This window comes from Protomyctophum bolini (assembly GCF_963924005.1).
Source record: "Protomyctophum bolini genome assembly, chromosome: 14".
Taxonomy (NCBI): Eukaryota; Metazoa; Chordata; class Actinopteri; order Myctophiformes; family Myctophidae; genus Protomyctophum; species Protomyctophum bolini.
The window spans coordinates 22,109,109-22,132,513 of NC_137875.1; the positions used below are offsets into that span (position 1 = coordinate 22,109,109).

The 23,405-nt window shown below is 43.1% G+C and overlaps 1 protein-coding gene across 5 annotated transcripts; it reads left to right on the forward strand.

Moving 5' to 3' along the window:
* Window positions 1-948: 948 nt before the first annotated feature.
* Window positions 949-22,295, forward strand: rrbp1a (ribosome binding protein 1a). 5 transcript variants are annotated; one of them, XM_080782673.1, is made up of 27 exons: window positions 949-1,161; window positions 2,808-3,720; window positions 5,116-5,264; window positions 5,443-5,565; window positions 6,679-6,831; window positions 7,587-7,705; window positions 8,153-8,294; window positions 11,856-11,994; window positions 12,666-12,844; window positions 13,425-13,459; window positions 13,642-13,717; window positions 15,349-15,389; window positions 15,524-15,605; window positions 15,697-15,737; window positions 15,849-15,930; window positions 16,031-16,105; window positions 16,198-16,296; window positions 16,381-16,470; window positions 16,677-16,769; window positions 16,865-16,936; window positions 17,274-17,369; window positions 17,476-17,559; window positions 18,092-18,175; window positions 19,166-19,249; window positions 20,397-20,495; window positions 21,136-21,279; window positions 21,785-22,295. In XM_080782673.1, exons 2-27 carry the CDS (start codon window positions 2,823-2,825, stop codon window positions 21,821-21,823), a joined length of 3,318 nt encoding a protein of 1,105 aa, XP_080638799.1. In that variant the 5' UTR covers window positions 949-1,161; window positions 2,808-2,822; the 3' UTR covers window positions 21,824-22,295. The 5 variants fall into 5 exon arrangements, with proteins under 5 accessions (XP_080638799.1, XP_080638801.1, XP_080638802.1 ...); XM_080782675.1 differs by having other exon boundaries at window positions 18,092-18,169; XM_080782676.1 differs by having other exon boundaries at window positions 16,677-16,760.
* The last annotated feature ends 1,110 nt before the right edge of the window (window positions 22,296-23,405 follow it).

A 23,405-nucleotide genomic window follows, 5' to 3' on the forward strand; every position in this document is an offset into this window, starting at 1 on the left:
GTGTGGTGGCATATTCAAAACACTCTTAAGTACACATAGCGTTGTCACAGCTTGGACGTCAGAATAGCTTTTAGGTGACCTTTCTACACATTCAGAAGGTGTGGCTATGCTCACAGCGACACGCCTCTTGCTGATTGTCTTAAACACTTTCAACCTGACATCCCTATTTTGGTCATGTCACCATTAAATTGTTCACATGAAATAAAAAATAAAATCACACCATGTCTTCAATGTTTGTTTGTGTTTACACAGACCCCCAAGGTGGACATATGAGGGGCTAGTGCCCCTCAAAAAAACAGTGCGGTGATGCATTGTTGTGAGCTTGTAGATTGGCAATATTCAGGAGAGGGGTTTTTTTTCCAATATGATACAGGCTACATTTGCTGATGTTTTGAAATGAGTTCTTGCTCTGTCCATGGAGAGGTCAAATAAAACTATAGGCCTATGTGAAAGGATTTGCACATTTACTGTGTGCTGGCTGTTTTCTCAGTTTCATGATAATGTTTTGAGCTGTGCCTTATGTTATTATGATGTTATTTAATCTGGATTGTTGTGTTCTCCAGGGCACCCTGATGAAGTCCAGTTATGGTCGAAACATGTTGGCAGTGACAATTTAATTAAATAAAGGCTTAGTATTCCTCCTGTTATCTTTGAGTGCCAGGATCGTCTCTCTTTATCATGAGAGGATGAACGAGTTGGCATCTACCTGCCTCAGTGTGTTCACTCATATGGCCAGCTTTGACTTTAGGCTTCTCCAGAGGAAAGAGAATCAGTTTCAACTTCACACAGATGATGACACGCAGGCACGCACACGCACACGCACACACAGTCATAACTCTATGAGTGGACTAGCAGGACTACAACTCCCAGAGGCTTCGCTTCCTCGTTCAGTACAGCCAATCGGCTAGGTTCTGGTCTAATGGTCGCTATCTAGGGCACGGGGCCAGCGCGTCTAGCCAGCTCAAAGTGCCACGACTTCACAGACCCACGGCTTCTCAACTGGACAGAAGGAAAGCGCAGGAAAAGAGCAAGTTTGTAGCTAGATAAAGAGGTAGTTGTACATAACGGAGATTTCATCCGCAAGCCACCAGCTTTACCTCTGCCCACCCTCATCATCCCCTCTGAAGCGAGCGTATAGCCTATCTCCATCATCACAGAGACGTAAGTAAAGGAATCTTGGAAATTATTTTTTATTCAGTTAGCTAACGGTTAACGGCAGCTAGCTCGGTTAAGCTAGCTGCTGCTAATTGTAGTTTATCCAAGCTATCATCTACTACAAGGTAACAACTGAATGACAGTTCAAATGCTTTGTGGTGTCGTATGTATTTATTATTTGAACAGCAGTGATACGTGTCACCGGGGCAGGATGCTAACAAGTCAGTGATGGTGACAACTTTTCTAGTGAGCTGGTCTTCTGACTTAAACCACCCGGCATCACATGGAAGTTCAAGATCTGTATGGCATTTATATTTTCTATGAAACGAATTCCAAACATCACGTCACATTATATAATTAAAGCGTTTCAATATATTACAGTTGTAGTCAATTTAGTAAAATTAAGTTACTCAACTTCCAGTGTTCGTGTTTGAGTAATACTGCAGTCTGTCTGTGTAAAAGAAAACATGGAACCTCAGTGTTAATTATTTTCTCAATGAATGAGAAGATTCACTCATAGAATGTTTGCAGCTCAAATACTTACTTTTTAAGTATAATTATATGAACCATTCTGAGGGAAGTTGCGTGAATTTTTACTCAATGGAGCCAAATCATGAATCATCTCACGCCGAGTTACAACTGAGTTACAAACATAGTACATGTTTATACTATATATGTACAGTTAGCTTAGTGCTGTCATACCGAATGAAACAAACCCACAATTAATGGTGTTAGTATACTTACCGGTACTTTCACATGCGTATACCTGTCAAAATGCCTGCTGTGAATGAGGCCATTGGTTTGGTGTTCCCACCTGACCTCAGCCGCTTTCTCGCCCTAAAGACACACGTTCTGGATTGTCTGTCTGGGATTTTTTTTTGTGGCCACAAACGTCATGCATCGTAAAATAGCAACAACTCTGACTAATGAATGGAAAGGGTGTTTTTTTTATTTGAACTGATTCGTATTGTTTGCCAATTAAGCTGTTCTAGGATGCACAGGGTCATTTTGGTTCTTCCATAAAAGGACCACTTTTCAACCTATCTTCATATAATAGGTCCTCACTAATAATCATTTTTTTTCTACTCAGTCTGTGTCTCATATACTCTGTCTGTGTCTCATATACTGTGGGCAGTTCAGAAACCGTTCTCCAGTGACATCATCGATGGGGAATACGAGCTAATAGAAACTGCAGGCTTTCTAGTCCTGAAAAGTTGCAATGCGAAAATGGAATCCATCGTTCTCACGATAATGAAAATCTAAACATTTTTGTAAAAAAATCTTGTTCTAGAATGAAATAGAAAGACATACTAAAAAGCTTTAACTTTATCTTTCATAAAATGGCAATCCTCATCAGAGCCACTTCTAATTCACAAGTGTCTGGTACTGAACCACATAGTCACGGTGAGTTTTTCCAAGGCAAGAACAAAAGATAACAAAAGTGTTAAAATAATGCTGGGATTGGGAAAGCAAGTTTAGTTTGGGCCTTTTTAATGAATGGTTGGCATACTGTTAGCAGTTTAGAAACAAGGTTAATAAGGACGGTTAAGAAGGCTTTGTTTAACACACTGATATTGTTCCATACATGTTTTGAGCTCTCATGCCTTGTATACGAGAAATGTGACAATGGTCTGTGGTCTTTCTTCTGACAGGATAGTCCAGACAGAATGATGGATATCTACGACCCCCAGACCCTTGGGATTATGGTGTTCGGTGGATTTATGGTGATCTCTGCCATTGGCATTGTACTGGTATCTACTTTCTCCATGAAGGAAACCTCCTACGAGGATGCCCTCGCCAAGCAGCGACGGGACCTGGGCAAGATGCAGCCCCTTCGCGCGGAGAAGAAGAAGAAGGACAAGGTATCTGAGAAGAAGAACAAAGGAAAGAAGAAAGACGACAAGCCAAATGGAAAGATCCCAGAGGCCCTGGCAGCAGAGCCGGTCGTAGATGTAGCTCTGGTCCCTGAACCTGTCTCTGCCCCTGAACCAATTCCAGCCCCAGCGGCAGCCCCTGATGCCCAGCTCAAGGCTACTGCTGCTGCCCCAAGCCCGACTGTTGCTCAGGTCTCACCTGTTCCCTCATCTAAAGACAAGAAGAAGAAGAAGATTGCCAAGGTGGAGCCAGCCTCTATCCAATCAGCCCAAGCTCCAGCCCCAGCCAAGTCTGCCCCGGCCCCAGCCAAGTCTGCCCCGGCCCCAGCCAAGTCTGCCCCGGCCCCAGCCAAGTCTGCCCCTGCCCCAGCCGTGTCTGCCCCTGCCCCAGCCGTGTCTGCCCCAGCCGTGTCTGCCCCTGCCCCAGCCGTGTCTGCCCCTGCACCTGTGCCAGTCAAGTCTGCTCCAGTCCAGGCCAAGTCTTCAGCCCCAACTCCCAAGGCCAAGTCCTCCCCAGCTCCTTCCAAGTCTGCGTCCAAGCCTGCACCCGTGCTGGAGGCCGTCACCAAGGAGGTCCCAGTCATGGCTGTGCCGCCGGTAGGCTCTCAGCAGACTGCGCCTACTGCTGCTGTGGCTGCACCCAAAACTGCCGAGCCAAAGAAGAAGGCTTCCAAGAAGAAATCTGAGCCTGGTAAGTGATAAGAGGTAGAAGAGATGAACTGATCTGCTTCAGAGATGGCGGTAGACCAAATATAGGCGTCGATGGATTAACAAGGGGTGGGGTAAGCAGATTTGAAGCAAGGTTGTTGTGACCATAGTCGAGGCAAAGTACATGAATTAGGAGAACCCCCTCCACACACACACAACCTCAGAGGTGTGTAGGAACAACACCGCTATTCCAAAGATTCACTGGATGTAGCTCCCAGATTTAATTGTGTGTAATGCTTAATCGTGTGTGTAATGCTGAAAATAGCACATCTACCAGCTCTACATAGAGTTCACAAGCTCACGATGTGTGAGCTTGTGAACTCTATGTAGAACTGTATACACACACACGCACACACACACACACACACACACACACACACACACACACACACACACACACACACACACACCATATCTGTGTGTGCACTGGCAACAAAGTATAGAGCTGGCTGTTTTGGTCAACTTGCCAGGTTCAATCGTGACTCAGTACTGACAGGCTAAATATATTTAAGTTGCTGTTTAGAATAAATTATGTTATGCCTAAGTATACTTCTTTCTCATATAAAGGTTTAGACATGCAGTGTACAGAAATTCCAGTTGCCTTTATTCAGCAGGACAAATGGCCATGTGGGTCATTTGGGCTTGATTCCAGATAAGTGACAGGATGTTAATTAGCCTATTCTTTTGAATGGATGGAAATGGTTGTCTGGGCAGGAAGTGCATGATAGTATAGTTCTCAAATGTCTGGTGTTTAGAACACACACACACACACACACACACACACACACACACACACACACACGCACGCACACGCGCACACAAACACTTTTAAAGACGCACACAATCTCCTGATGAACCTCTAGTGTGTGCATCATCCCATCCAATGCGAAGTTGTGCCAGTGAACAGAGGTGGGCAATGTCTGGCACGCCACTCTGGACTGGAGGGCATAGCGCACTGGCCTGTCTAAACACCACTGCCCTGTTTTGTTAACTGACAAAGCCTCTCAGTGCCCCAACAATGGAGGGGTCTCTCCTCTGCCAGAGGGCTGTCTCTGCCTGGTGCAGTGGTGCCACAGTGCCCCATCACTTCGCCAGCCGTAGCCTGCTCAAAGGCAGAGTGAGAGCTCGCAACCCAGCCATTGCCCGAGGCACTGTTGTGGTGGCAGTCTGGTGAGGCACTCAAAAAATGCTTGGCTTTTACTCTTCAGCGTAGCCATGAAATGAATCAACATTGAAACTGCCTGGACCTTGAGAGTTTATTATGACTGTGTTTTGTTGGTATGTCTTCCCATACCATTCTTTACCGCTTTCGTTTCTAAATGTTTCTCTGGAACTGAACACTATGGTGTCCGTCTCTCTCCCTCTCTCTCTGTCTCAGTGGTGGACTCTGTGGATGGCCCGCTGTATCTGCCTTACAAGGCCCTGGTTTCTACCATCAGCAGCATGGCGTTCAGCGAGGGAGAAGCTCAGAAGCTCATCGAGATCCTGTCCGAGAAGACCGGCATCGTTCAGGATACCTGGCATACGGTACTGTATGGGAGACTGGACCGGAGGGAGAGGATGTGTCTGTTATACTTGGAACACTAGCACAACTGTCTAGGCACATGGCTGAATGAAGGCAAGACTTGGAGGGTGATCAACTTTCCTGTGTGTGTGTGTGTGTGTGCGCGCGTGACCGTGTGTGTCTGTGTGTGCGCGTGTATAGGCCACTCAGAAGGGAGACCCAGTGGCCATCTTGAAGAAGCAGCTGGATGAAAGGGAGAAACAGCTGGCGGCTGAACAGGAGGATGCGGCTGCTGCCAAGAATCGTCAGAGAGAGCTAACCAAGGTTGGACACGTCTCTGGGTGGGCAGAAGACTTGTCCAACACAAGTTCACCACCTATTTAATTTACAATAAGTACCGTTGTTTTATTAATACACAGTGTAAATGCACCAGTAGTGTTGCCCATAAGTAAGCTGCTAGAGTTAAGCACGTAAGCCCTATTTAAAAAAATCTTAAACTATTTAAAAAGTAGCTGTACGTATGTATGTTCAATGTTGAATTGCGATCTGCTATTTTCTAGCATGTTTTCCTGTGCCCAAAAATAGAGATGCCAGGGTTAACATGGCAACAGCTTTTTATTTTTGCTTTCGTTTGTCATGCATCAAAGTGTACATTGATTTCATAAAAATTCAAGGTGGGGAATGTTATTCAAAACAGCATGTGTAGTTTTCTCTCACAGAGCAGAGTTGGTTTTGCTCACCCTACAACTCTGCAGCAAATATGTGCTGATGATAGGCCATTAGGCCAACCCTGCCCAGCGTCTGCCTGCTGCCAAGGCAAACGGATTGGCATTTGTTTGCCTCCAGCAAAGGGAAACTAAGCGAGGCAAACTTCCTAAATGTGCATCTGATAGTCACACGTTATGATTATGATTATTATTATGATTTTCAGCATCCGTCTGGTAGATGTGTTAATGGCCTTCAGTCGAACTGTGACTGTCTTGTGGTGTTAATTTTGTCAACTAAAACTGATGAAAAATGTCCGTCTATGTTGTTTCATTGATGACAACTAAAACGAAATAAAGAAACTATGCTGACTACATATATTGACAATTTAGTCAACAAATAAAAACTAGACTAAAATGTTAGGGAGGGACTAGTGGAGAAGAGATCCAGTAGAACTAAGACAATTCCATTTTATTTTTGTGTTGCACTCTGAAAATAGCAGATCTACAAGCTCACAACGTGTCGCAGCTCAGCTATTTTCAGCATGCATATAAGAGTAAAAGCAGGCATTACATCACCCGCAAAAAAGAAAAAGGTAGATTTAGTCGACTAAAACTAACATTTCAGATGACTAAAATACAACAAAAACTAAATTTTATTCAAAAGACCTAAACGATGACAGTTTGCTGTCAAATTTAACACTGACTGACGGTCTTGCCTCTTGTCACTTAGGAGCTGGCTACCGAGAAGTCCAAGGTGGCCAGTGTGGAGACCAGACTGAGCTCCCAGCTGAGCAAGCGAGAACAAGAGATGATTGCTGTGCAGGCTCGCATGCAGGCCAGTTACCAGGACCATGTGGCCCAGACCCAGAAGCTCAGTGCTAAGGTCAGCTTTCATAAACAATCATTTTTAACCCATTTCGACCTGAGGACACGTCTGTGTCACCGTATATATTTTAAGTTAACCACTTTAACCATTATTTTAAACTTTAGCTGTTGTAAATAGCCGATCTACAAGCTCGCTGAGTGCCGCACTATGAGCTTGTAGATCTGCCTCTTTTTTGTTGTTGTTGTGAAAACGTGTGCAAATCTTTGCATATATCTTTCACAACAAACATTTTTAACTAAAATATTTGCTTCTGGGGGGTACCTGGAACAACATATTTGGGTGAGTGGGTCGGCGGCCAAATACATAATTTTTTTGGGGTCCTTCAGAAAACTGTCATGATTTACTGTCATTGTATAATTCAGATCATAAAATGTGATGGATTACATTTCGAACTACAAACCAACTTCCACATTTTTCTTACATTTCACTGTTACTTCACCAGGCAGGGAATGAAGGTGTGTCATCTGTTTCATGACATAATACACGTACTAGCAGCATGAGCTATTATTGGTTACCATTTGAGGATATATCCTGGACAAATCCAGTTCTAGACAACAGAGCTTACAGCTGCGTCATTTCCAAACAGATTTTTAAGCAGGGCTCAATGAGTCTTGAGTACTCAATAGTTACATTTCATATGGCCGCTGGATGTTTTCTGTATTTCCAATGCAGCCATCAATGGCACATAGTTACACTTACAGAATGTCATTTACCAGCAAGTTAACTCTCTCGCATCATTGTTCCTGGGTCAGATCCTTAGCCTGCAGGACCAACTGGAGAAAGGCCCCAATGCCCAGCTGACCCGTGTCCAGCAGGAGAACTCCATCCTCCGTGACGCCCTCAACCAAGCTACCAGTCAGGCTGAGAGCAAGTGAGTGTTTCCAGCCCCGGGGGAAGGGCATGATGGGAGGACCTTTGCATTCGTGTGGGAAGAGGGAAATGACAGTAACTAAGAGCCGGTTTGCAGATCTATAATGGCCTACATTTTACTTCTAAACACTGAGATTTGGTTGGGTTACTTTTGGGTTGCTGTAGCCTACAGTGTATAATTAGAATTTTAAAGTTGTATGTCTGTGGAGCGCGATTTTCTGAGAAACTGGGGGCCGGCATTAACCACTTTAAGCCATATTTCATACTATGGCGCCACATGAATGAATTAATGAAAGAGTAGCCAATCGACAATTCTGCTCTGCAAGTTGTGAGCTTGGCCATTTTTGCCATTTGGAAATTTTGAAAACTGGAAACTAAAATAGCCTGTGTTTGAGCAAGGCACGTGTCCTGACTCTGTCACCATTCCCCCCCCCTCTGGCCCCTGCAGACAAAACGCAGAGCTGGCCAAGCTACGTCAGGACTGTACCAAGCTGACCAAGGAGCTTTCCGAGAAGACGGACAGCCTGCAGACTGAAGAGAACGCCAGGAGACGTTTGGAGGCCAATGTCGCCGCCACAGAGAAACTGCAGGTAAGACTAGCTCTGTGTGGCAGAGTATATATCAACACCATTACCACTGACCGAACAGTGATGCTGTCTTACTGCAACATCCTGCTTAATTCCATCAGCATCCACTTTAAGAGAAGGAGTTTTCCCGCACCACACGCACACACTCAACATCAACACACACACTTTGCTATTTGCGAACGCAGTGAGCACTTACTATGAGACCTAGCAGATCATGTCTGTCTGTGTGTCTGTGTGTGTGTGTGTGTGTGTGTGTCTGTCCCGCTATCCAAATATGGAGTGTGTTGCATCAGCAATCACTCAGCTCCATATATGGGCACAAAAGGGGCCAGGTCCACTCGGCTCCATATATGGGCACAAAAGGGGCCAGGTCCACATATACAGTAACAGCGGGACAGACACACAGACAGACAGACAGACATGATCTGCAGGGTCTCAGCTGCGTTCGCTTCCCGCGTTTGCACGTCTTACTGGTATTAGCGCAAGTACACACTGTTTACCTGTCGTCAGAGACGTTTAAATGTTGGGAGCGATGCGGTACAAAGTCACAAATGACATCCGAACTTTGGATGGCAGAAGATTCACCAAGGACAGCTCTCCAAAATTCCGACTGATGGAGGTTTGAAAATCCTGCTTTGAATTGAGGTAAACTGAGAAAAGTTGTAACGTCCCATCAGTCCCATAGCAACCGGACCAATGTTAAAAGCTGCCGTGGGGCTCAACCATTATATACACAGAGTATACGTTGGGGTCCGTATTTATACGCAAACAGACCTGGTGCAAAAATAATGAAAGCTTAACTGCCCAACACGGCGCTAAAACATTACTTATAACAGGGATTGAAGATTTCACAAGGAAAGTAATTTTGGGAGGGAGCCAGTAAAGGGGTGACTGCAACTGCATCAACAAGCATGGTATGCATGTTCCTGTTCACTGTCTGACTGCATTACAATGACTTCTCGACAAAATTAAATACCCCTTCGATAATAAAGATCAGTAAAGCAGACAGAGCATCTCCCTACTGGCAGTGATTCTCAACCTTTTGAATGTCAACGACCCCCAGTTTGATAAAAAATAAATCTCTGGTACCCCAATCTACACTTTAAAACCCTCAGTGTTTATTTAATTCAGAGTGTTCAAATGGACCCGTAAAAGGTCCATTTGGTGGAATTTTGAACCCCTGGTGGCCCCTGGACACGGCATTGAGAAACTGTGCTCGAGCCCAAGCCTGATGTCACAACGCTTACATAATGCAGTTCTAAGGAAACCTAATCACAACCGTTTGTTTCCCCTACAGTACAGTACAGTATGTGTTGTGCAAAGTGACATTTAAGAATGTAAAGGAAGTTTATTTTCTAAAGTTGAGAGTTGGAGGAAATGCTTTACAGTATTAATCTAACATCAGGGGTTCAAAATTCCACCAAATGGACCTTTACGGGTCCATTTGGGGACCCCGACAAACTGGGGGTCGTTGACATTAAAGATTTGTTTTCTAAAGTCCTAGAGTTGGGGAAATGCTAATTACAGTATTAATCTAACATCAGTTGGTCAAAGTTGATAGCCTTTTAAACAGATCTTAAATTATTATGCTGCATGGCATGCAGTAAATAGTATGGCTGCTAGCCTGCTACTTGGCATCACATGATTTTCCTGTGAACTAGCCCTCCACCCACAGTTGCTGCATGAGTCATAAGTGTGCAAGCTTACTGTAATTTCTTTGTCGTATCCCTCATTTGGTTCCTGCTGTGCCATGTGGCCAGTCAAGATAAACAGTGCTGGTAAAGTGTATTTTATTTTGAAAACAAAATTTGTACAGGGCTGCAGTAGGTCAGACTTTCAATGGGATATTATTTTTCTGCTCTAAACCAACCAACAGAGCAGCACTTAAAATCAAATATCCTCTTGCTGCTCACTACTGCCCTCCACTGTACATTCTATTGTGTAGGAACTTGAGGAGGAGCATTCCCTTTTAATGCAAATAATTTACAGTCTATGTAGACTACCACCAGACCATAACAAGTCTGAGAAGCCTTTTTTTAAGCTTTTACAAAATATTGCAAGCAAGCAACACTACTGTCTGTAATACAGTTCTCCCTGTTATGGAGACTTAAGTTGCCAGCCAGCGCGGAGACGGTATAGTTCCAGTGTTAATAATCACAGCGTTGTTTAATAACAAACAAACCTAAAACGATCAAACGATCAGCTTCGCCTGTGTGTATAAATAAATCGGTGTAAATGTGAGAGTTCAACAAAATGTAAAATTAATTAATCGTGTTCTATTGTGGTAAAAAAAAAACTGTTTGCTGCCGACTGCCGTCTTCGCTCAGGCGTCCAAACAATTCCCCTTGTCCATCTCTCCCTCATTCCTTACTCGAGGGGTTCCACACTGCTGTGGAAACTATTACATAGCCCAAGCAACGGGTGTCAAAAACAATACATAAAATAAAAATAATCATTTGCTTCAACACTCCCATTAAGTGTTAACGACACACTGTGGTCAGCGTCATTCTAGTATGTTGAATACAGCTTTGATAGAATTCCCCATTCTTGTCGGAACAGCTAGTATATCTGCAAGCCCAGGCCTTGTCCACCTGTCCCTCTACTACCCCCCCCCCCCCCCCCCCCCCTTAATGCCATGCTGTGTGAAGGTTGATGGTGTTGTAATCACACAGCCGTGGGCTTTGCTGGAATGCAGCCACACAATAATGGGGCTGTGGGGGAAATGCTTTTCATCGCCAGCTGGAATGCGTGCGTGCCCAAGCATCACTCCACTACTACAGCCATCTATAAGTGTCTGTTAAATAGAGCCTGACCGAATGGGTCTACCAAAGTTTTGACGGAGATCTTTGTACAAAAGATCTATTTGAAAAACGTTGATGTGATTTAAAATGTAAATTTCTATTCGATAAATAGGAATGAGGATTTTGCTGTGCACTATATAGCAGAATGCATGGTCAGTCAGACTCAGTGGGGAGCAAGTGAGTCAGTGCTTCCTGACAGTCAAGTGTTGGGGGTTGTCTAATCATTTACCAGCTTCCCTTTCCAACAGTTACAGGTGTATCAACATATTGTGCAATGGCATAGGTCGATAGCCGGTATACGAACATGATGTGGCCAAGGCTCTTTAATGGTAATTCAAGTTTGTTGGGTTGTGATAGTTCTTTGACCTCAGAGGACTAACCTGGAACCTCATAGGGGAGTCCAATGTGCATTTTCAGCATTTCCGAAAACAATTTACGTACTGTAAACAATGTTTTATGTTCTTTTTATTTAATTTTTATAACTTAGCCCCAAACTGTGACATGCTGTGTGCAGGAAAACCGCTTTCTCAATTCCTCAAAGTATGCACATGCCAAAGTACTGTGACTCTCACATGACCTCTCCAGTGATGTACTATACTTCACCTTTTAGCTCTTTTTGACGGCAAGAAAACAACAAGTCTTTGACAGAAAGATTGTGATTCACATGAACTCCAGACAGATCAACATCCCTACAAGAGGTGAACAATCAAACGGTCTCTGCTGCCCTCTGCTGTTTGACTAATGCATATTGTTGTTCCATCAGGCCAGCCATGCAGAAAGTGAGAAGGCTTTGCAGAGGAGACATGAGGAGGTGTGTGAGGAGCTCAGGACTGCGCAGACTCTCAACGGCAGCCTGCAGGCCAGTGTGGAGAATGCCCAGCAGGACAGCAGTACCTACTCTGGTCAGGCAGTCCACTTAAAATCTTTAAAGTGATTATTTATGCTTGATGCAGGCAAACCAACTTTCTCAAAATAACAGTGATGCATTTTGGTTGTGTCATTGTGTTTATGCTATTGAATAACGTGTATAATGTGGTTGTAAACCCTGGAGGGTTTTGAGCTCAAACAAAGAGAAAACGGTGCTGCCTAAAACAAAAGTACATAAGCGTTAGGAATGAATCGACCCACTCCCAGTAGGAAAAAAGCATTTTGATTTTGAAATCACTTCTGGGAGAATACCGGTATGTCAATGATACAGTCTCCTTCCTACACTACTTTACATGGTGACACTTTAATCAGTTTTTTTTTTTTTTAAGTATTTTCTTTTTACTGAGTGGCACAATAAATGTCTAAGTATTGGTAACCAATGATAAAGAGAGCAAGATAACTTGCACTTACCATAGTTTTGCGCCTCATTTTAACATAAATGTATCGTCTACTCTAAATTCATTTTTAGAAGCAACAAATGTATTATGAGAATGTGCCGTTCCATATCAAATGGAGTAGAATTATACTCTCCTTAGTAGATTGTTTGCAGCTAATGAGCGGTGGTGAGCGTGTTGTAGAATACACAAAGTATTGGTAGTATGATTTGGACTCTGGAGTATTTATTGACTGATTTGTGTGTCTGCAGAGCTCCAGGTGCGTTTGGGGAGCATTGAAGCTGAGCTGGGTGAGCGCACTGCACAGGCAGATGCCCTCAATGTCCAGCTAGAGCAGACACGGCTGGAGAAGAGCCAACTGGAACAGCAGGTGGCCTCCATCAACTCATTGCTAGAGGCCAGTCAGAGTAAAACAACAGAGTCCAGCCAGGTAATAGTCTGTGCAGAAGTTGTCCAACTTAACTGACTTTGCCAAAGACATTTGAACAAAGGAAGTTACAGACTTGGTGATTTTTGTCAGCTGTGTGTAAACATATCCGTGTGACCGAGTTGATATTTTGCTTTCAGTCCTGTCGAAAGCAAAAGTAAAAAATAAATAAATAAATGGTTCTATGTCACACCGTACCCACTCAGCACTCATGCATTGCGGTGGCACTACTACATGTGTCAGACTACACGATTAACATTTCATACACTGCCAGAACTTTGTTGGAGCCTAGGACTCCATGGAGACAGCCACCCTTAACCCTGCCACATTGACCATTTATTTCATATTCTTCATATTTCTGGGGCCTTTTTCTGCCTTCATTGATAGATTAACAGTAGGGTGACAGGAAGGGAGGCGGGGGGGGGGGGGGGGTGACACGAAGCAAAGGTAATTGGGATTGGGATTTGAACCCACAGCACACAGTCAGGCTGGATTACCAGCCTAGGTGCCGAGACAGCTACGCCAGCCACCCGGGCCACAGTTTACACTTCTAAGAACGTCTTTATGACTTTTAAATTGACAGGTGGACACCACAGAAGTACAGCAGCTGAAGATCAGGTATGTCAGTTGTTGTGAGCCTACTGCAATTTAATGTTAAAGGACAACTCCAGACTAATATATAGGAACATTTTACTACTGCAAAATAGACCCCGTGGCAAGTCCTTTGGGGTCAATATACAGTAGTTTTCCTTTTTAAGATCCAGAGTTTTTGCACTTAATGAAATGCCTTCTTCTCTCAGCATCCAAGAGAAGGATGATCAGTTGGCCTCACTCCACGAGGAACTGAAGCAGCTACAGTTGAAGCCGGAGGTTACGGTAAATACTGTCACCACAAAGATAACGTTTTACACTGTAAAATCCTCAATGTCAATTTAGCCATTTGTAATGGTAATGTAACCAAATGGACACTGTAGCAGCATCTTGATATTGGTTGAATAATGCAATAGTGTCAATTCAGGAAAAGCTCCTTATGGCAAGGTCACAACATGAGGCGGCCGTTGCGCGCACAACAATTTTGCGGTTATGTATGGTTTGTCTCCACCAGGCCGACGGCATGGGGAGAGAGTATGTTTTGCACTCTTTCCGTGTGTGCGTCCGTCCGTCTGTGTACAGCTAATCTCCGGCACTGTTAACCCAGTCGATGCCAAACTTTGCACACACATTCCCACTAGGCCCAGGAAGAAATGCCACATCTGCCGGTTAAAGTGTCACCATGAGGCAGATTACTCGTATACATATTTTATCCATACGTCACGCAAATTGGTATACGTCATCTCCATAGTAATGAGATCAATACGCATCTGTCCGATTCCCCATAGTCTATCCCGATTGGCTAAGATTGCCTTCCAAACTTTGCAGGATTAGTCCATTTTGAACAAAATGCCTCAAATCATCTTTTTTGACATTTCCAACATTCATCAGGAATACACAGCAAGCTATTTAACGTCACTCCCAGACCTTTGCAATGCATTTCCAATTCAACAGCACAACAATAGCCACAGTGGTACATGTGCAGCAGCCGAACCTCCCGCAATCGCGGCAAACCAGCACGCTGTTGTGCGCACAACACAAGCCACAACAACAATATTGTCCCCAATGGAGCACTGTCTTAACAACCACCAAATGCAAAGAAGGAAACTGGAATTGTATTTACCACCGCTTCTGATGGCTGTGATGTGTGGCTGTGAGCTGTCACTCAAAACATTTCCACCGTACGGAGGTCAATGTGGCAACAAAGTCCAAATGTTGCTATGTCCATTTCTAGCTATGTCCATTTCTATCCTTTTCCAATGTTTCGATTTGAATTCAAAACGCCACAATCAAATCGGCTTCCTTTTCATTTGACCAAGTAAGCAGACTCTCTGCCAGACAGTGCCTCTTTCCTTGCCTCTGATCCTTGCTAATAATAATGATGCATTGCACCTGTGCTGACCCACTGAACCTGGGAATATTCCATTTGTCATGATTAGGGGAAATACAAGTGTTGTGGAGTGACTCCTTGTGAAAGCGATAATTTTGTAAAATGTTGCTTTTGTAGTTATTTTACTGTAATTTAACAGAATAATCAACGCGGGCAGACAAAGACATTCATGGATTTATTTTTAGTAAATGTTTTTTCTTTTTTTTTCTTGTCATACCCAATTCTGTGAATATGCATAATAAATTGTTGTCAATAGCCTATTCAAGTATACTTTTTTTTTTCCTTAAATTTTTTTTTTTTAAAGTTTTTTTGCGGCTTTCGCCGAGACACTGACAAGAAATGGGCAGAGAGATGGGGAGGGGTGACATGCAGTAAGGGCCATCGGGATCAGGAGTCGAACCCACGGCACACTGCCAGACTGGATTACCATTTACCAGCCAAGGTGCCTGGACCGCTGATCCACGGCCCAGGCCTATTCAAGTATACTTTAGCCCTGCTAGCTAATCACCATAATTTTTTGTCCTAGCAGGAGAACACTGCTGTTGAGACTGAGCTGACAACCAACAGGTACTTTGTTGTTGAATAACCACATGCTTTGGTTCTGATTATTTCTTTACTGTTGCAACTTGGTTTCTCATTAGTTACACTTTTCTTTTTTTAAATGATATAATGTTTATACAAATATTTCCTTTTCATTTTAGTGAAGATGCCAGCCTTGTGGCATCACTTCAAGAAGAACTTAAAAATATTCAAGAAGAAATGGAGAAACTTAAAAACACACCTGTAAGTTTTGCCATCGCTGTGCTGTTTCTCTTTCTTTATTCACCAAAAGCACCTTCAGTCCTAATTAAAAATGTTACTCTGTTTCTGCTAGCAAACGGACAACTCTGCAGAGCTGGAACTACTGCAGAACAGGTAAATAATGTGAAGTATCTGAAATCAACCAAACGTTAAATCTCACAACAATGAATCTTAATTACTTAAATGTGACATTTAACTGTTCTGTCATTTTGGCCATGTGACCAGTCTAAGTGAGAGAGATGTCCTGGTGACATCACTACAAGAGGAGCTGAGAGAAGCCAGGGAAAACTCAAAGGCCCTGGACAGCGTAAGCCTTTTATCTGTTAGTGTTTGCTGGAGTGACAGTGGTATTTACAGCTTTGTTCTTCATAATCGCTGTCCTGACCCCATCTCTCTTGATCCCACAGCTGGCAACATTTCAAACTGAAACCAAAGAAACTCTGCAGACACTCTTCCCACAGATACCTATAGAAACAGAGCAGGTAGGAAACCTTGCTCAGATTTTAGAAAAGTATAAAATGTGTACATTAAAAATCATGCATGTCATTTAATCATGCACTTTTCCTTGTTGAAGCCCAACTGGTTGCAAGTCTTTGCACAGAGAGCACACGAAGATTCCTCTCACAGTCAGAGTCAGCAGAGTCAGGAGTCTCAGACGAGTGCTGAGCTACCGGTAAGCCACGATGACGTTGTTGATGGACCTTGTGGTTTGAATATCGCAGTGAAGCAGAAGTAATGATGTACTGTTCTTTCCCAGGAGTTGATGGAGAAGCTGAAAGAGGCTCAGGAGAGTCACAGCACACTGCAGGCTGAGTGTGATCAGTACAGGACAGTCCTGGCTGAAACAGTACGTTACTTAGGCCTAATTTACAGTCTGTCGCACAACTGTGTCGCTTGTTGACGAGAACTGACCTGGTCTGCAAGCAACACTGTTGTGAGATGAAGTATATATTGAGCTTCACTTCAAACTTTCAGACAAGTGTGACATGTATACACACGCATACACTCTGACTCTACACAGTATATACATAGATCTGCATTCCTTGTCCTCAGGAAGGTATGCTTAAAGACCTGCAGAAGAGTGTGGAGGAAGAAGAGCTGGTATGGAAGTCTAAACTGGCTGACTCTGAGGACCAAGTGAGTGTGGTGAGTACTAGCGCTATGTATCTTTATCCCAAGTGGAATCGACTGTAACCACGGCGTTTTGACCTAACCATTATTCACTAATACACCTCCACCAGGCTCAGGAGAAGGTGCTTACCTTGGAGAGGGAAGTTCAGAGTGTGAAGACTGAAAGCCAAAGTATGGAACAGGTGAGAATTTTAAAACCTGTTCCGGCAAGCTTTTCTACCCCATTCTAGGGTGAACATTCTGTGGAAATAGTCGATCTACAAGCTCACAAGACGACATATTGTGAGCTTGTAGATCAGCTACTTTTGCCAAAGAGATTTGGGTGTAATGGGGAAAAATTGATTGGGCCCCCTGGGAACTTGTTCAACTAAATATAGCGTTAGAGTTTAAGTAGTCTCTCGAGACATTTGTTTTGCAGATGGGTTCCCAGATTGCTGTTTACGTGTGTGGGGGTGGGTGGGTGTTTATGGGTGTGGGGTATTAGGTAATGGATCTTCTGTTTTCTGGCGTCTCCTGTAGTTGAAGGAACAGCTGATTCTTCTTGAGGCCCAGCTGGAGAAGCAGGCAGAGTCTACCCCTTCAGAGAGTCAGGAGAGCTCTGAGGAGATGACACAGGTAAATGGAAAGTTCCTTGGCCTGTATATGTGGTTTGTATTATTTTCATTCTATATTCTGTTGTTGTGCACACAGACTCAAATGAAGTTGTCTGCTGTGTTTCTAGCTGAAGCTCATTCTGTCGGAGTGTCAAGTCCAGCTAGAATCAGCCCAGAAGGTGGCTCAGGCGCACAAGAATGAACTGGCACAGGTATTATTGATCATTTACATCATTCAGTCTACAGTGTTCAAGCAAAAAATATGTGTTGTCAAGTAAATAATAATTAAATTAAATTAAATTGTTATACTATACATACTTGATACTGTATGTAAGAGGATGTTAAACGGTGATGTGTAAAACAAAGCCAGTAGATTACTGAAGGCTGATGTCTAAATCACACACCCTGGGTCATAAAGACATTTTTAAAACCCATTACTTTCTTAAATCACTTGCCTGGACATTTTCTTTTTGGAAGACTTATTTTTAAGAGATTATTTTTTTATGGGTGGTGTTGGGGCTTCGAACCTACCGTGGCGCATCCGTCTTTTAATTGTCGGGCATCTACACTAACACAACTATCCCTTGTTCGGGAGAGCGAATCCGGGAAGGTTATAATTTTGAAAGGAAACGTTGCTTTATCTTATCACCCCGGGGGCGTGAGTTTGACATCAGCACTCGGGTCCTCCATTGGTGATTGACTGGGGTTATGTATCCTGTGACGAGCACAAGCTTCCCGTTTCAGGTCAGAGATCAGCTGAGCGAGGTTTCGAAGCGTGCTCAGCAAGAGCAGAACGGGCCAACTGAGATTCAACCCAGTCAGGTTAAGGTGCACAGGTCATAGTCGAGCACCCTTCACATCATGTTGGGAGGGTATTGGACAGCGGACAGCCACTTAACCCAGTCCACACACTCAAAAGATCTCTCCTGTCAATTTAGCCTGATTTATACTTTGTCGTATGCCATACCAAAAATAGTCAATCTACAAACTGACAACCTGTCGGATCACGATGCGTTTTTGGTACGTGGTGCATCGTACAAAGGGAGTATAAATCTTATTGTAAAAGTCTAAGCTGAGCTAGGTCCTGCAGTAATTTTTACACCAAGCTAAGATTGGTCCAGTCTTTGAGAGCTACACCAACAGTTGTAGGCGTCAACTACAACTATAGGCCCTCCAGACCTAGCTAAAAAGTCTGTCCTTGTTCCAGGAACTTGCCACAAGGATGTGGGCAATGAGTAATAATAAAAGCCACTTACGGAGAATGTATGCAGTATTTCCAGTCTGTCCAGTACCTCCCTTATCTAGCAGCTGTTTATGTTATGCACCGTTTGTGTTGACCAAGTGCTCTTTGCTTCACTTAATCCTAACCACTGCCGTTTCTTTACCCTATGTGTAGCACAGTGGTTCTCAACCAGTGGTTCGGGGACCACCAGTGGTCCTTGAGGGGGTTCCAGGTGGTCCCCAGCTAAATGATGGAGAGTTTAGTAACCAAATGGACCCTTATAGATCTTTAACTCTTGAGTGAAACCAAAAAAACTCTTGAATGAGAATTGGGCCTTGATATGAAAAGGGTTGAAAACCACTGGTTTAGCATGCTCATTTTATCCTGCTAACTTTTCATTGATTTCTTTTTAACAATTCTTAACGGCAACTAATTGTTTTTTGATTATAACTTTTGTGCGTGCTGCAGGTTGAAATGAAAACTAACATGGCACACAGGTTGAAGTTGTGTTTGTGTGTGTGTGTGTGTGTGTGGCAGGCAGAGACTGGCAAATGTTTGCCTGTGAGTGTCTTAATGCGGTCTGTGTGTGTCACCAGGTTCACTGTGAGTTGAGTCAGTTGACAGAGAAATTGCAAGGGGAGGAGGTTCTGAGACTGCAACTCTCCGAAGAGTATGAACAGGTAAAGGAAGAGTACTGATTTTCTACATTTTCCAAACACTGAAGATTATTCTAGTTATATTCCATTCAAATACTAGTGGACGAAGGTCCGGAGCTGAGTATGCTGTAGTCTGTCAATAGATAGGACTGTCTATTGAAATGGTCTGCACTCACTAGGTGATTATTATTATTATTTTTTTTTTTAACCGTAGCAGCAGTCATGACACAAACAGACGCGTTTCGGCCTTCATCAGCATTTGCCCTGCCTAGGTGGATGTGACCTATTAATCATGTAAATCACATTACAATTACACAATATAACAAAATATGCCTTAACAATAATACAACATCAAAGTTGTAAACATTAAAGGGCCACTTTTCAACCTATCTTCACATAATGTGTCCTCACTAATAATCATGAGAAAATGCCACCATTTTTTCCTACTCAGTCTGTGTCTCATAGGAAGGCTGTGGGCAGTTCAGAAACCCGTCCACCAGTGACATCATCGTTAGGCAGATTTTTTTTACAAGAATGTTTTGATTTTTATTATCGTGAGAACGATGGCTTTCATTTTTGCATTGCAACTTTTCAGGACTAGAAACCTTGCAGTTTCTATTAGCTTGGATTCCCCATCGATGATGTCACTGGTGGACGGGTTTCTGAAAAAATGTGTGCCATTTTATCATGATTATTACTGAGGACCTATTATATGAAGCTGGGTTGAAAGGTCCTTTAAGTGGTCCTTTAAGTAAGGAAATACAAAAAAGAAATAATAGTACTTCTCAAATTACAAACCCTCAAGAGGTACAGTCAAGTAGCAATTTACCATCTGTATGCCTAAAAACCGAACTACGTAGAAACCAACTGAATTCCCATATTCGATACCTTGTCCTTTGATCAGATCTGTCTCCTTTTGCATCTCAGTTTTAGTCATTTGTAAACGGGCACCATGCGCATGTGTAGTAGGTTAGGGCTGTGTGCCTTTTACATGCATTTACAATGCAAAGATGCAATCGTATAGAATACTATCATTTGAAATGTTGCGGCATAGGCAGACCTGTTTCACACACACATTTGTATATTCACATGACGAGCCACAGTAGACCAGTGAACTGATTTTGAGCAGTGATCGCCTATTTCAACATCCATTGCACTGTTCACATTCCAGGCCCAGACTGCGGTGTCAGAACTTCAGGCCCAGCTAGACCTCCTGAAGGCTGCTGGAGACGCCCCACAGGCAGATACAGAGGACATCGCCCAGCTAAAGGTGCTGTAACAAAACCTACAACCAACTAGGTCTTGATGTCCCAATCACGAGTCTTCACCCTATTTGTTTTGCAATGTCCTTTGGCCATCTCATTATAAGGACAAATGTTGCCAAAAAATTACTGACTCTACAGTCTACACACGACACTAGGGATGTCCCGATCACGTTATTTTTGCTCCAGATCCGATTCCTATCATTTGATTTTAAGACATGCCGATTACCGATCTTTCCCGATCCGATCTTTATATTTTATACTACACTTATGCCATGTGAGAAATGTATGTCACTCTAGTTATATGAAAGCAGGGAATCATAGCAAGAATAATTATCTATTGGTTAATTAGATGCCCCAGAAAGACAAACATCAAGCATAAACATGACAGTTTTCACAAAATATCATTGTGTATACATCTTTCTTTGAGATTTACATTAGACACAATCCTTTTTAGACGCACTATTTTTTTTGAAATAAAAAAAGAGTCTCCGATTTATTTCTCCCGATCATTTGAAAATGACATGATCGGCTTCCGATTTCTAATCACCTGATCAGATCAGGACATCCCTACGCGACACCATCATGTTTGTTGATACGACCAAGCGTAAAATGGGGAGTAATGTTTTCCATCACTCACAAATACAGGAACGTCTGGAGAAGGAGAAGAAGCTGTCTAAAGACCTGGGCCAAGCAGCCACCAAGCTGCAGCAGCTCCTTAAATCTACCCAGGAGCAGCTTACCAAAGAGAGAGACGCTGTACGGACACTACAGGAGCACCAGCAGGACAAGGTGACAGGACCAGCAGTGTAGTGCAGTGGTTCCCAAAGTGGGTTCCAGGGGGTACTTGGCTCAATTAGAGATAGTTTGGAACCAAATGGACCCTTATGGGTCTGTGACTGGACCCTATGTACGGGTCCATTTGGTTCCATTTGTACACTCTCAGAGTTAAATTAACAGTGGTTTTACAATATAAATTTGGGTACCAGAGATAGAAATGCCATTAAATTGGGGGTCCGTAGCATAATGCGTGTCAAACTGGGGGTCCATGATATTAATATGTTTTGGAATCACTAGAGCCGTAGAAATCACTAGAGCCGTAGAAATCCTCCCTTATAGGGGTCACTGGCATACGTTTTCAAATGGGGGGTCCGTGGCCTAATAAATGTTGATTTGGGGGTCCTTGACATGAAAAGGTTTGGGAACCACTGGTGTAGTGGATACAGGCACATTTCCAATTTGGTTTTGGTCTGCATTAGTGTTTTACTCATCTTCTGTGTTTGTTTGTTTTTTACAGGGAGAGTATGTGGAATTGAAGGAAGGAACCTCGGTCTAATATGGAGGCCAACTTACTAAGGACACTACAGAAATCTGCCAAATATGCCTTATAATTACCATAGTTCATCCATTCCAAAACCTTTTTTTTCCCTTCCTGTTTCTTGTACTGTAGTTGATTGCAATGGTTGCAAAATTAAGAATCACATCTTTTGATATAATGAACATTTAAGTGTAAGATGAGAAATCCTGCTGCGAATGGTATTTAAACCCACATGCCATTATGTATTCTCAAAAGAGATGGATTCCCCTGCCTTATATTCCAAATATTTTCCCATAGTTCAGTGTTAAAAGGGAAACTGATTGTACGTCAAACGTACATAAACGTGCAATTAATTTGTATGTCTTTTTGTATGTGATTGAATGATGGGAACATTTTATGGTACAGCGATGCAATATATTTAGGGCCTAGCTGGCTGCTGACAACTATATGAAATTTAATTTGTATGAATAAACTATAATGTAGCAATACAGTATATGAAGTTGATACTTTTTTTTTTGCACTATGTACTTTATTAAAAATGAAATATAATTGGTTAACAAAGAATACACTGGTCTTTATACCATTACTCTTTATCTATTTTAACAATTGTAAAGTTGGTCACGTGGCCAAAAGATGTGGCCACTAGCCAATTAAAACATGTTCGGAAAAGATGTGGCAAGCCAATCAGACACCAGCTCTCAGCCCACACCAGGACCGCCCCCGCCTCACACGTCACTTTCAGAATCTGCAGCGTTCTCTCCGTCTCTCCGCTCTCGCAGGAGAAGACACAAACAAGGAAGGGGACGAATTGGATTTTGCTTATTCCTTCTAAATGTCTGTATTTAAAATATCACTGACACAGCGATTCCCTTACTTACATCAACATTGTTCTTTGTCAATAGTTGTTTTTTGCCGAAGTAAAACAATTACACTGTTCGCTACTTCACATTGGCTTCTCATTGCATGCACACACACACACACACACACACGCCTGTAAGCCACCCCCCCACACACACACACGTGTCCCACACACACACAGGCGCGATTACAGTTTCATTCATGCAAACACGGCACTTCTGCCGCGGAGTGCGTGGCAAAGTAACTCTGGGATTGAGTACTCGCGAAGCGGGCGCAAATTCTAGTACCATTACAAGCACTGGTTGTGTTCTTTTCATCACTTAAATCTCTTGAGCCCCATTTCCTCGCCGGCAGGGGCAGCGCTCAGCGGGTCAATGGAGACCCAATTGGTCTCCGGTTCCAACGCCGATGTTGTGGATTTACCCCCCTGGGGTTTAAGAGGTAACTCCACTCACTCAGGCAAAAGGCCACCTGAATAAGATATTTCTCCAGTGTTTGTAGTCTTAGGGTTCCATCTTGCGCCACCCTTATCCCTAAACTTATTTGCCATTTTTTTACTATTTTGAAATAAATCATTTTAAAATAGTTCAACTAGCCGATATACATCTACATGTTGTGAGCTTGTATATTTGAACAATTTTAAAACTGTTTTTAATATTTAATCATATTGTTTATTTCCCTCAAACTTATTTCTAATGGTTTGAGCCTCAATCACCACTGATATAACCAGTCCTTGTCATTT